We start from the raw sequence: 13,326 nt of genomic DNA, 5'->3' as shown, positions 1-13,326 counted from the left end.
AGTCAGAAGGATGGTTTTCCTTTTCCTTCAGAAAATTATGCTGTCTCAGCCACTTCTAATTCTTGTACATCACAGAAATTTTTTTCATTCATAGGATACATCTTAGAGAGGAAAAAGAAGAAGAGCTACCGGTGGATGCGGCTGAACTTTGACCTTTTGAAGGAGCTGTCATATGAAGCCAAGCGAATGATTGAAGGTGTTGTTTATGAGATGCGGCTTTATGCTGTGAATTCCATTGGCATGTCCCGGCCTAGCCCCGCCTCACAGCCTTTCATGCCAATTGGTGAGTTTCATCACATGGTACTGTATCTCTCTGACCTCAAAGAAACAGATAAATGAACTCTCACTTTCTCATTCCACCATCTCTAAAAAGAAAAAATGTTTACTTTTTTGAGACAGCTAACTAGTCATTTGATATTTTCTCTCCCTTCCATACTTCTCACCCTTTTTTCTTTAGAGAGACAATGTGGGTGAGGTAATATCTTTCTCGGGCCAACTTCTATTGGTGAGAGAGAGAGAGACAAGTTTTCAAGCTTACATAGAGCTCTTCTTCAGGTCAAACCTTTTTTCTTTGTCATTTTTCTCTTCTCTTTCCCCCATTCCCTTCCCTGGGGAGCACAGAGATTCTAGTTTCATGAAATTGCTGATGAATTTCTAGCTGTTATAATTAGAAGTGTGAGAGCCAAGGCCGGGTCTGGAGAGGAGAGGGAACTAATTAATAGCATTTTCCCAGCCCCTCTCAGCTTCCCCTATTCCCTTATGGGTGCAAATATCATAGTATCCCTCCTCCTTTAATCCTAGCCCCTTCCAGAGCTACAAGGCTAGTTGATTAAGAAAATATCCGAGGAATTATTTTCTATAAATAATTCCTCTCAACCCAGCAGTACAGTGTCTTCAGCAGTCCCTGAGCTGGGAGCAAACTGTGTGAGTCTCCAGGAAGCCAGCCATTGAGGGCTTTAGAAACAGCAGTAACAAAAATACCAATAGCTGGAGTCTGAAATGACTAAAGTGGCCCAATCTGCAGACTGTAGCCAGGGGGAACAGTCTTCTGAAGGAGACAGTGTGAAAGCAAAAGGCCATTGCAAGGGGCCAGGAGGGCAGGATGAACTGCAAGAAGGGTCTGTTAACTCTGGACTTCAGTCACCCAACAGTTGGGCTACGGAGACAGAAGGGAAGCAACAAGAGCCATCAAGAGGAGCTACTGAACAAAAAGGTCCAAAGTTTTCATGGAACAGGCAGAGATTTACTAAATTAGGGATAAAGCCTGAGCCCATTGCTTCAGAGAATAGTATTTGGGTTTGCAGTATGTTTTGTATGGTCATGTGTGCTGCTAATTACCTTTTCCTCTTGTGTATGGTGCCCAATCTTTATCTCATTTTGAAAATGAAGGCTGTTGATGAAATGCAGCAACAGCAAGGAACTGGTTAAAATCTGATTTTTTTAATAGCAGTAATAAACTACAATGCTAATAATATAATCTAAATCTATTAACAGTGTACTAAACTGTATTGAGCTTACAGCATAATTGATATATTTAAAGCAATATTTAAAATGTTTAAAATATTTCAAAGCTGTTCAGTTTATGATATATACATATTTGGTATGGCAAAAATAATTTATTTAAAATGTGTTCTGCCATACCATATAACTTAAGTGAATGAGCCACTGTATTAATACTTTGGTACACAGTTTACATCCTCTCACATGTATTAGGTTCTCTGCAGTCCTTTTATGAAATGTGTCCCAAATAGAGTATTTTTTCCACAAGGGATATCAAATGATAGAAATGCACAATCTGCAATTCCAACCTTCAAGTAACTCCTCAGAGTATGTGCCCTGGGGATATCCTACTTAAATATCTATCTGGATGAAGAAGGGATCAGATAACAACAGCTGGAAAACTTCTCAATACAGTGTTTCAGCCATGCAATATGTGACTTTAAGCAAGTTCACTTTCAGCTCACATTTTTGAATTATGGTTTTGGTACTGGTACCTAAATCTAAGTTTTGTTTTCCTGAGGCCTATTCAGGTTTCAGAACTCTTTAGCAAGACTTTTCTTTGTTTTTTCAAACTAGTAGAAAAGAAGCACGCCCAAAGATAAGATGAAACACTAGGACTGTATTTAACTGCTGTTCTTGCTGAGCTATGAAGTGCAGAAGACTCACAGGGCAAGAAGCCCCTGTTCTGAGGGGGCATACTGATAAATTTAGCAGAAGTGAAACCCCTGACACCAAAATGTTTTTTCTCATGTTTCTATTTCTATTGCACAGACCAGATCTAGTTGCACTTGTAAATAAATATGGATACTATGGGCCATTTTTACCACTGGGGTAAGCCAACATACCACTACTGAAGTAAAATGTGTTACACCAATTTGTGCCATTGATGAATTTGGCCCTGTCTATGTGAATTTTACCTGGTAATAGTCAAGTCATAAATGCAGTATACAAATTGTACAGATATTGTTTTTTCCCGTTCCCCTGCTCTCCTCAGCTGAAAAGCTGATTCATTTCTCCAGAGCTCTAGTCTCTTCATCAGCTTTATCTATAAAGGAACTTATGCACAGCAACTGCTATCTAGCTAGACTTCCTATGTTACTGTACAAGTATCTTGTATTCCTCCTTGTCTGGGTTTTAGTCACTGACTCTTCCATCGAGTGGAGCGACAAAGGTTACATTTTAGAGCTGGGGTTTGATATGATTCTATATCATTTTGACCTCCACCCCGCCCCCCCCGCTTAGTAATATAATTCATACACTGATCACTCCCTGTATATCTACCATGTTCTCTCACTTATAATCCTATATCTCAGGATTTTACTTTCTACTTATTTTCTTTTAGCTCCCCCAAGTGAACCAACTCACTTTACAGTGGAAGACATCTCTGACAGCACTGTTACCCTGAAGTGGAGACCCCCTGAACGGATTGGAGCAGGGGGACTAGATGGCTACAATGTGGAGTACTGCAAAGAAGGATGTGAGTAAGCCCTAGTACCACAGTATTGATTGAGCATTATCAGTCAGAACAGAATAACTAAAATATCACCATAACTACTACAGCTTCACAACAGCAGCACTAGAGATAAGTACATCCAGCATCATTACATTAAAGCTTACCACTAACAATGGTGGATGTGATCCCAATATAATTATCAAGCATTGCCACATTTACTTCAGCATTCTCATAGTACCATGATATAATCATGTCAACCATAACATTGTTGTCACACCATCATCTTCACAATTATCATCACAAACAGTACTTGCATTTAACCACAGTATTGCCAAAAGACTCAGTGCATCACTGCAATCATCATCTTAGCATTTCTGCAGCATCCAACCCAAGTCAAACAACCCATATCATCTCTACAGACAACACATTAGCAATGTCTTTTTGTTTTACGTATGTACAACAACCAGCATTTTGGGGTCCTGGTCCTTGACTAGGGCTCCTAGGTGCTACAGTAATACAACTAAACTAAACTAAATAAGTAAGTAAACACAAGGCCTGGTCGACACTAAAACTTAGGTTTACCTAGCTCCATTGCTCAGGGCTGTAAAAAATGTTGCACCCGCAGCACCATAGTTAAGTGGACCTGCTTCTCTGCCCCCATCCTCCCCATGTAGACATGCCTAGGCCATGGATTCTTCTATTGACCTAGCTACTGCCTCTTGGAGAGTTGGATTATCTTCGTCCACAGAAAAACTGCTGCTGTCAATGTAGGAAGCATTTGTACTAGGGCTGTCAATTAATCGCAGTTAACTCACATGATTAACTCAAAAAATTAATCACAATTAACTGCAGTTTTAATTGCATTGTTAAACAATAGAACACCAATTGAAATTCATTAAATATTTTTAATGTTTTTCTACATTTTCAAATATATTGATTTCAGTTACAACACAGAATACAAAGTGTACAGTGCTCACTTTATATTATTTTTATTACAAATCACTGTAAACATGATAAACAAAGGAAATAGTACTTTTCAACTCACCTCATACAAGTACTGTAGTGCAATCTCTTTATTGTGAACGTGAAACTTATAAATGTAGGGGTTTTTTTTTGTATAACTGCACTCAAAAAAAAACAACCCCAATGTAAAACTTTAGAGCCGACCAGTCCACTCAGTCTTACCTCTTGTTCAGCCAATCGCTAAGACAAACAAGTTTGTTTACATTTATGGGAGATAATGCTGCCTGCTCCGTGTTTACAGTGTCACCTAAAAGTGACAACAGGTGTTTGCATGGCACTTTTGTAGCTGGCATTGCAAGGTATTTACGTGTCAGATATGCTAAACATGTGTATGCCCTTTCATGCTTCCATGCTGATGACATGCATTAATAAAAGAATGCGTTAATTACATTTGTGAGTGAACTCCTTGGGGGAGAATAGTATGTCCCCTGCTCTATTTTACCCACATTCTGCCATATATTTCATGTTTTTGCAGTCTCAGATGATGACCCAGCACACATTGTTTGTTTTAAGAACACTTTCACTTGCAGATTTGACAAAACACGAAGAAAGTACCAATGTGAGATTTCTAAAGATAGCTATAGCACTGGACCCAAGGTTTAAGAATCTGAAGTGCCTTCCAAAATCTGAGAGGGACAAGGTATAGAGCATGCTTTCAGAAGTCTTAAAAGACCAACATTCTGATGCGGAAATTACAGAACACGAACTACCAAAAAAGAAAATCAACCTTCCGCTAGTGGTATCTGACTCAGATGATGAAAACGAACATGCTCTGAATGGTCCGCACTGCTTTGGGTATCGAACAGAACCTGTCATCCGCATGGATGCATGTCCTATGGAATGGTGATCGAAACATGAAAGGGACATATGAATCTTTAGCACATCTGGCACGTAAATATCTTGCGAGCCAGCTACAACAGTGCCATGCAAACACCTGTTCTCACTTTCAGGTGACATTGTAAACAAGAAGCAGGCAGCATTATCTTCTGCAAATGTAAACAAACTTATTTGTCTGAGCGATTGGTTGAACAAGACGTAGGATTAAGTGGATTGGTAGACTGTAAAGTTTTACAATGTTTTATTTTTGAATGCAGTTTTTTTGGTACATAATTCTACATTTGTAAGTTCAACTTTCATGGTAAAGAGATTGCACTACAGTACTTGTGTTAGATTAATGAAAAATACTATTTCTTTTGTATTTTATAGTGCAAATATTTGTAATAAAAATAAATATAAAGTGAGCGCGGTACACTTTGTATTCTGTGTTGTAACTGAAATCAGTATATTTGAAAATGTAGAAAACATCAAAATATTTAAATAAATGATATTCTATTATTATTTAACTGCATGATTAATTGCAATTTTTTTTAATTGCTTGTGTCAGGGTTCCCTCCCCACTCTGAACTCTGGGGTACAGATGGGGGACCCGCATGAAAACCTCCTAAGCTTAATTCTACCAGCTTAGGTTAAAAATTTCCCCAAGGTACAAATTCCTCCTTGTCCTTGGACGGTATCACTGCCACCACCAAGTGAGTTAGACAAAGATTCAGGAAAAGGACCACTTGGAGTTCCTGTTTCCCCAAAATACGCCCCCCAAGCCCCTTCACTCCCTTTCCTGGGGAGGCTTGAGAATAATATACCAACCAAATAGGTAAACAAGATGAGCACAGACCAGACCCTTGGGTTTTTAGGACACCAGAATCAGATTCTTAAAAGCAGAACTTTATTATGAAGAAAAAAGTAAAAGAAGCACCTCTGTAAAATCAGGATGGAAGGTAGTTTTACAGGGTAATAAGATTTAAAACACAGAGAAGTCTCCTCTAGGCAAAACTTCAAAGTTACAAAAAAACAGGAATAAACCTCCCTCTTAGTATAGGGAAAATTCACAAGCTAAAACAAAAGATAATCTAACAGATTTCCTTGCTTCACTTACAATTTTTGTAATCTAGATGCTTATTTCAGATAGGGTTTTAGGAGATGGTTTTTCCTGCCCTGGTCCCTCTCTGTCCTGGAGAGAGCAACAAAAACAACACAAACAAAAAACCTCCCCACACAGATTTGAAAGGATCTTCTTCTCTTATTGGTCCTTTTGGTCAGGTGCCAACCAGGTTATTTGAGTTTCTTAACCCCTTGCAGGTAAAGGAGGGATTTTATGCTACCCTTAGCTGTATGTTTATGACAGCTTGACAGCCCTAATTTGCACTACAGCGCTACAATGGTGTAACTGCAGCGCCACAGCTATGTCACTGTAGTGGTTCTAGAGTAGACATACCCTTAATTAAATACCACAGTTACCCTAATCTTACTTGATACCATATGTCTATGGTTACCAAAGTATTACTGCAGCAAGTCTAGAATCCTCATATATCTTCACAACATCACCATTATCATGTCATCAAATCAACTACTGCAGCAGCATCATAATCACCACAATCATTGTAGCATCAACATGGAATAATGGAATATAGAATCTTCTCTGTTACCAATCACCACTGACAAAGCAGCTGTATCTCTTAAGGTCACTGCAGTACCACCTTACTATATGGTGATGCCATGTGATCTGTATTAGGTTCTTCTAAAGTGTCTATTCACTAGTATCTATTCACTAATGACAGGTTACAGAGTAGCAGCCATGTCAGTCTGTATCAGCAAAAAGAAAAGGAGTATTTGTGGCACCTTAGAGACTAACAAATTTATTTGAGCATAAGCTTTTGTGAGCTACAGCTCACTTCACTGCAGAGTTACCAGAATCACTGTTACATCATCACAGCATGACAACAGTGCTATTAGTATCATGACTTCTATGCTGTTAGTATTACTGAAGAAGCAATAGAAATTCTGTCCTCCTACTGTCATCAACTTGTACAAATGCAGAAAAAAATGAGGTGATAAATTCCATTATTTGCACTATTGTTGTTAGAAGCATGTTTCTGTCACCATAGTATCCAAGTACCATATACATAGTTAAGGGATATATCAATTTCAGGAAAGAATTAACCTAACTCACTGCCTCCCTGTTAGAGCCACTCCCTTCCACTTTTATGAAATCAGTTGCAAAGAAAGCCCTCAACAGTCATCACTAAACTTCCTGAACACACAGTCCTAAAGAAACTAGAGGGAACTTTAGTTTAGAAAGTTTGTATTATTTTAAAACAGAAACCCTTTTCTTGCAGCTACAGAGTGGGTTCCAGCTCTTCAGGGCCTAACTGAGCGAACATCTGCACTCATTAAAGATCTGGTCACCGGGGACAAACTCTACTTCCGTGTCAGGGCTATAAACCTGGCTGGTGAAGGCGAACCAGCTCTAACCAAAGAGCCTGTTACCATCCAAGAGATCCTGCGTGAGTATCTGGAGTGAACAAGTATCACTTATCTATTTTCTTCAGGACAATTCTAATAATGTCCTTTAATGGAAAGTATGCAGTGTTGTTGTAGCCATGTCAGTCCCAGGATGTTAGGTGGGTGAGGTAATATCTTTTATTGGACCAACCTCTGTTGGTGAGACAGACAAGCTTTCCAGCTACACAGAACTCTTCCTTAGGTCTGGGAAAGGTTCTCAGAGCATCACAGCTAAATACAAGATTGAAGAGATAGAATGTGTGCTAACTACTTATGCTAAACTAAGGGACCATCAGGGTGAAATGGCCCGTTAACACCCCGGTAGTAATAGGACAAAAAGGGAGGTTAGTGGGTTAACAGATTGTTGTAATAAGCCATAAATCCAGTGTCTTTATTAAGACCATGATTTTTTAGTCTTTAGCAAAGTTAGGAATTTAAGCTCCTAGGTTTGTCTTTTGAAAGTGACAGGTTTCAGAGTGGTAGCCATGTTAGTCTGTACAAATACTCCTCGTTTTATTGAAAGCATGCATATTTCCTTTGAGGATGGGGAGATAGGTCAGATATAGAGTGATCTCTTTGTGAAAAGTGTTCACCCACAGTTAATACAGTGTTTTTGTCTTTTATACTTTTCCTGTGTGAGTTCATTCGAGATCATAGTGATTTTCTGGTTTCACCCACATAGTTGTTATTGGGGCATTTAGTGCACTGAATGAGATAAACCATATGTTGTGATAGGCATGTATAGGACCAATGGATCTTAAAAGGTGTGTTGTGAGGGGTGCTGATCATTGTAGTAGTGGAGATATGTCCGCAGGTTTTGCTTTTGTTGTTCTGGTGGGATCTGGTGCTACTTTGAGTTGGTGTGTCCTGGTCTATGGGGAGCCTGCTTCTGATGATGAGCTTGGTCTTCAAACAGCCCTCCAACCTCTCTGGGTGAAACGAGACAATCACTATGCTCTCAAATGAACTTACAGAAGAAGAGGACAGAAGACAAAAACACTGTATCACCTGTGGGTGAACAGTTTTCAAAAAGCGATCACTCCATATCTGACCTATCAGCCCCATCCTCAAAGGAAACCTGCACAACATTTTCAAAAGATGAGCCTGGGAGCTTAAATTCCTAACATTGCTAGATGCTATGGCCAGGTCTACGCTACACACTTACTTCAATATAACTATGTCGTTCAGGGGTGTAAAAAATCCACACTCCTGAGCGATGTAGTTATACCAACCTTAACCCCCCCATGTAGACAGTCCTAGTCAACAGAAGAACTTTTCTCACCGACATAGCTACCATCTCTCATGGAGTTATTAAGCAAACAGGAGAGCTCTCTCCGATCAGCTTAGAGCATCGTCTCCAGACAGTGCAGCCAATGCAAGTTTGTAGTGTAGACCTTCCCTAAAAATCATGGTCTTAATCAAGACACTGAATTTATGGCTTATTACAACAATCTGTAACCCACTAAACCTCCTTTTTGTCCTATGAAACAGGGGTTTTAATAGGCTACTTCACCTTGAAACGTCTCTTAGAATATGTGCTAACTACTTATGCTAAACTATTTCTTGGCCTTGTATTTAGCTGTGACACACTGAGTACTTTCCCTAGACCTGAGGAAGAGCTCTGTGTAGCTTGAAAGCTTGTCTCTCCTAACTGAGAGGAAATTCTGGGATTGGTAGGGTACACACTCTCTTTAGGGTGAGGACAGCGAGCAGGCATTCTCTCACTTGAGTATAACTCTGCCCATATTCCAATACTTGACAGTTCTCTCAAGTTGGTTCTGAACTATTCATTTCCTAATTCTGGAAACATACAAGAGAGATAACAGGATCTGGACCATAGTCAGTATATTTTTATTCATATTTCAGTTTTTAAAATGTTTACATTTTGCTTCCTGAAATGGTTGTCTCAAAGTCTGACTAAGAGATGCTTTATTTATTTAATTATTTATTTTATAAGAGTATTCTTGAAATAGATTGGTATGTTAATGACAAACATTCACTCTCCTGCAAACTGAGGCCAAGGACTCTCTGGATAAAAGCTGTTATCTGCACTTGCATGTCCTACTTTGTTGATTACCATCCTATCCACCACTCAATAGCAATAAGTTTTAATTCATTTGACTGCAGTCCAAAAGATATTAAGAGCTGTTAACTGCCCATTCCTCACTCTTGACTCACACAAGATGCCTACCAGAGTCCCACTAGTGTAATGAACTAGAGTTACAGAGCATCCGAAAACCAGACAGATGTAAGAACGAGTACTCCAAATCCAGGCTTACAAATTCATTCTATAGATAATTGATATGGATAAGGGAAGGAGAAAAGGTAAGACAGAGTATGCAAGTGTCAAGGTTCCTTCCCCACTCTGAACTCTAGGGTACAGATGTGGGGACCTGCATGAAAGACCCCCTACGCTTATTCTTACCAGCTTAGGTTAAAAATTTCCCCAAGGTACAAACTTTGCCTTGTCCTTGAACCATATGCTACCCACCAAGCATTTTAAACAAAGAACAGGGAAAGAGCTCACTTGGAGACATCTTCCCCCAAAATATCCTCCCAAGCCCTACACCCCGTTTCCTGGGGAAGGCTTGATAAGAATCCTCACCAATTGGTACAGGTGAACACAGACCCAAACCCTTGGATCTTAAGAACAATGAAAAATCAATCAGGTTCTTAAAAGAAGAATTTTAATTAAAGAAAAGGTAAAAGAATCACTTCTGTAAAATCAGGATGGTCAATAACCTTACAGGGTAATCAGATTCAAAACATAGAGAATCCCTCAAGGCAAAACCTTAAGTTACAAAAGGACACAGCTTATTTTACCAGCCATTAAACAATAGAAAATCTAACGCATGTTCTAGCTAAATTACTTACTAACTTTACAGGAGTTGTAAGACTGCATTCCTGATCTGTTCCCAGAAAAAGCATCACACAGACAGACAGACCCTTTGTCCCGCCCCTCCAGATTTGAAAGTATCTTGTCCCCACATTGGTCATTTTGGGTCAGGTGCCAGCGAGGTTACCTTAGCTTCTTAACCCTTTACAGGTGAAAGGGTTTTGCCTCTGGCCAGGAGGGATTTCATAGCACTGTATACAGAAAGGTGGTTACCCTTCCCTTTATATTTATGACAGCAAGAAAAATTCAAATGAGCCGGGATTTGAAAAGACAGAATACACTTTGCAATAAGATTCCCACTTGTAAAGGAAAAGTAAGCTGCCACAAATTACTCCCTTGATGCTGAGTAATGAAGTGCAACTCCTTCCACCACTGGTCACTGAGGTGTTATTGAGCCACTCCACAACAGTGATGCAAACCCAGTGGCTGATGTAGTGTTGGGAGGAGGATTGGAGGATCTGTGCAGCAGCAGTTTCCCTGCCTCTCAGCCAAGCCTGCCCATGCCCTACCCCCTTGTTGCTCTGCAGATGGGTACCCAGTGGAGCTGAGCTCCACAAAGAGGTGCATATACTATGCAGAAACCTCCAGAATCTTCCTTCATTCAGAGGAAATGCACTAGTCCTGCTAGCAATTGAGCCTGCAGAAGTACAGAAACAAGGGCAAGAGTTGCTGTTACAGATGAATATGCACAGGAAATTATCAATTTTCCCAACTGTATGAGTAGCATTCATTCTGATTTTCTCATGCTCACAAGCACTTTGTATTGATTCCCAGTGTTAGGTATAAACGCTGTCTCCATTGGTGTTTTTCCTTCATTTTCCTAACATTTCAAATAACCAAAATATGACATCTGTCTTTATCAACAGAACGTCCCAAATTCTGGCTGCCTCGCTATCTACGGCAGACTCTGGTGAAGAAAGTAGGAGAGACAATCAACATTGTGATTCCCTTCCAGGTATGTGATTGATTCAGTTTTGACATGGGTCTCTTTAGTTGCTTATATAACAGATTGTTTTTTCCTTACCCAAGCTCCCCTGCTGGCTGGCCACTGGTTCCTAAAAATGATGGGCTCGTGTGACTTTTAACCTAGAATCAAATGTGATAGTAGCCCTATATGGTTTGGATAGTTTACAGTAAATAAAGCGGAGATATGCAGCAAGTTAGGCCAGTCCTCACACTAGACCAAATTCAGTTTGTTTACAACAGTGTAAGTCTGGAGTACATCCACTGGAATCAGTGGATTTACTCCCGATTTACATCAGTGTAACTGAGCAGAATTTGGCCCTCTATTCACAGATCAGATAGCAAGCAGTGAATAGCAAAGAAGGGTCCAATGATCTAATGGAGAAAATCAAAATAACAATGAGCCAGAACTGGCTTTATGTATTTAAGATATATAGTTCAAATTCAATTATGTTTAAATATATTTTAACACAAAGGATTTTTTGTTGTTGACAAATAATAATTTTATGTATGTCCCTCCTGTTAGTTTTTGTTCTGATAAGTTATTTAAAACGGGGTGTTCCTGCCCTGCGTCATTCACAATAAATTGTACAATCCACACAATGAATAAGACAAGATACCAGCTTATGCTCATGCAATTAAAGATGTACTGTAATGCCAGGCAATAGAGTTAAAGTTGTGAGTGCAAATTTAAAGAAATTATATAATGAGGCAGTGCTGTCTTATTTCATGTCCTCAGTTTGATGGCTTTTACTACAATCCAAATTGCACATGCACGGCACCCTTTATCAGAAAAAATGGCACATGTCCAAAGTAAGATTTTTAACTCCTTATAACCCTTTTTGATAGTATTAATTATGTGCCAGAGCTTTGTAAAGGCATCTTTTTATTATTTAAATAGAAATAAATAAATAACCTGGCCAAATCAAATTAAAATATTGCACTTCCTTAAGGACTTGCTTGCCAAACTTCAGATTTCTAAACCCTGCTGCTGAGGTACAACAATGGGTTAAGATTGTTTCCCTCTTTCCTCCTACTGAAAAACAAATGAACCATTTAAAATCAAATTCTCAATGCAAATGTGAAAACTTCAGAAAGTGACAAGCAACTAAAAATGGGGGGTTATAATGGAAATGCTTAGTCCACCTTACCTATAGCTTTCACTACATGCTCCAGTTGTCATAAATAATATACAATAGTATTTTTAACATTTCACATTAAGGACAAAATATTAAAGAAAAAAGACAACAAAAATCAATCATGTTTATTACATTTAATTAAAAAAGATAAGTACTCAAAAACATCTTAGAAAGGAAAAAAATCTACACAAATTTCAATCATCAAAAGTTTATTTCATACAAATAATTGTCATCATTCACACTGATATAAAAATAATCAACAGGGGGAAGAGCCAAGCCTTTAGGCTCAGCTGAATGTGAGGCTGCATGTATCTGTGCTACCTCAGAAGCATTCCGAAGGAATTGTGACTCTTTCTTCCTTCTTCCTTGGGAGGGGAGAGCTACACCACTGGAAAGGGGTGTATCTTACTTCTCCTCTTGCATACACCTTGAAAAGAGTGTAAAGGAAGAAAATAGTGGCTTTTATGGCGTCTATGTATACAATGTGGCTAGGATACTCATTAACAGAGTATGTTTGTTTATGCATCTCTGTGCAAATAAGCCTGCAGAGAGAGGTGTTCAGAGTTTACACACATGTACGGTGTCTACGCGTTCATTAGAAGTGTAATTTGTATGCATGAGGCAGATATGAATGTCAGTGCTTTGTTGGGCATGTATTCAAAGTGTGAAAAATTGCATGGCAGATTTTCAAAACTGCATGTGTGCAACTACATACAGTTACTGTGTGCATGCACTTGAAATTATACAGAGTGTATAATTAACTAGGCAGTTAAATCACTTACTGGTTATCTGTGCGTGCATTTGCTGCAATTGTATAAGCAATCACAGTAATCACATATGTCAAAGAACATATATTTTTGTATGTGAATTTATGTCAGGATGAGCATATACAAAGAAGGATGGTCTTCTGACTGAGGCATAGGACTGGAAGTTAGAACTTGCAGATTCTATTTCTGGATTTGACACTGACATTCTGTGTGACCTTAGGCAAATAATTTGATGTTTCTCATTTT

The 13,326-nt window shown here is 39.0% G+C and overlaps 1 protein-coding gene across 4 annotated transcripts in view; it reads left to right on the top strand.

Annotated features, from left to right (window-relative positions):
* MYBPC3 (myosin binding protein C3) overlaps positions 1-13,326 on the top strand; it is a 135,976-nt gene that overhangs the window by 88,575 nt on the left and 34,075 nt on the right. For all 4 annotated transcript variants that reach the window (XM_075129623.1, XM_075129622.1, XM_075129620.1 and 1 more), the window contains 4 exons: positions 95-283; positions 2,843-2,977; positions 7,150-7,317; positions 11,078-11,166. In XM_075129623.1, the coding sequence (XP_074985724.1) occupies positions 95-283; positions 2,843-2,977; positions 7,150-7,317; positions 11,078-11,166 (581 nt within the window). The remainder of the gene's footprint in view (positions 1-94; positions 284-2,842; positions 2,978-7,149; positions 7,318-11,077; positions 11,167-13,326) is intronic.

Source organism: Caretta caretta, chromosome 6 (genome assembly GCF_965140235.1).
Source record: "Caretta caretta isolate rCarCar2 chromosome 6, rCarCar1.hap1, whole genome shotgun sequence".
Taxonomy (NCBI): domain Eukaryota; kingdom Metazoa; phylum Chordata; order Testudines; family Cheloniidae; genus Caretta; species Caretta caretta.
This window is presented reverse-complemented; position numbering and strand designations above follow the sequence as displayed.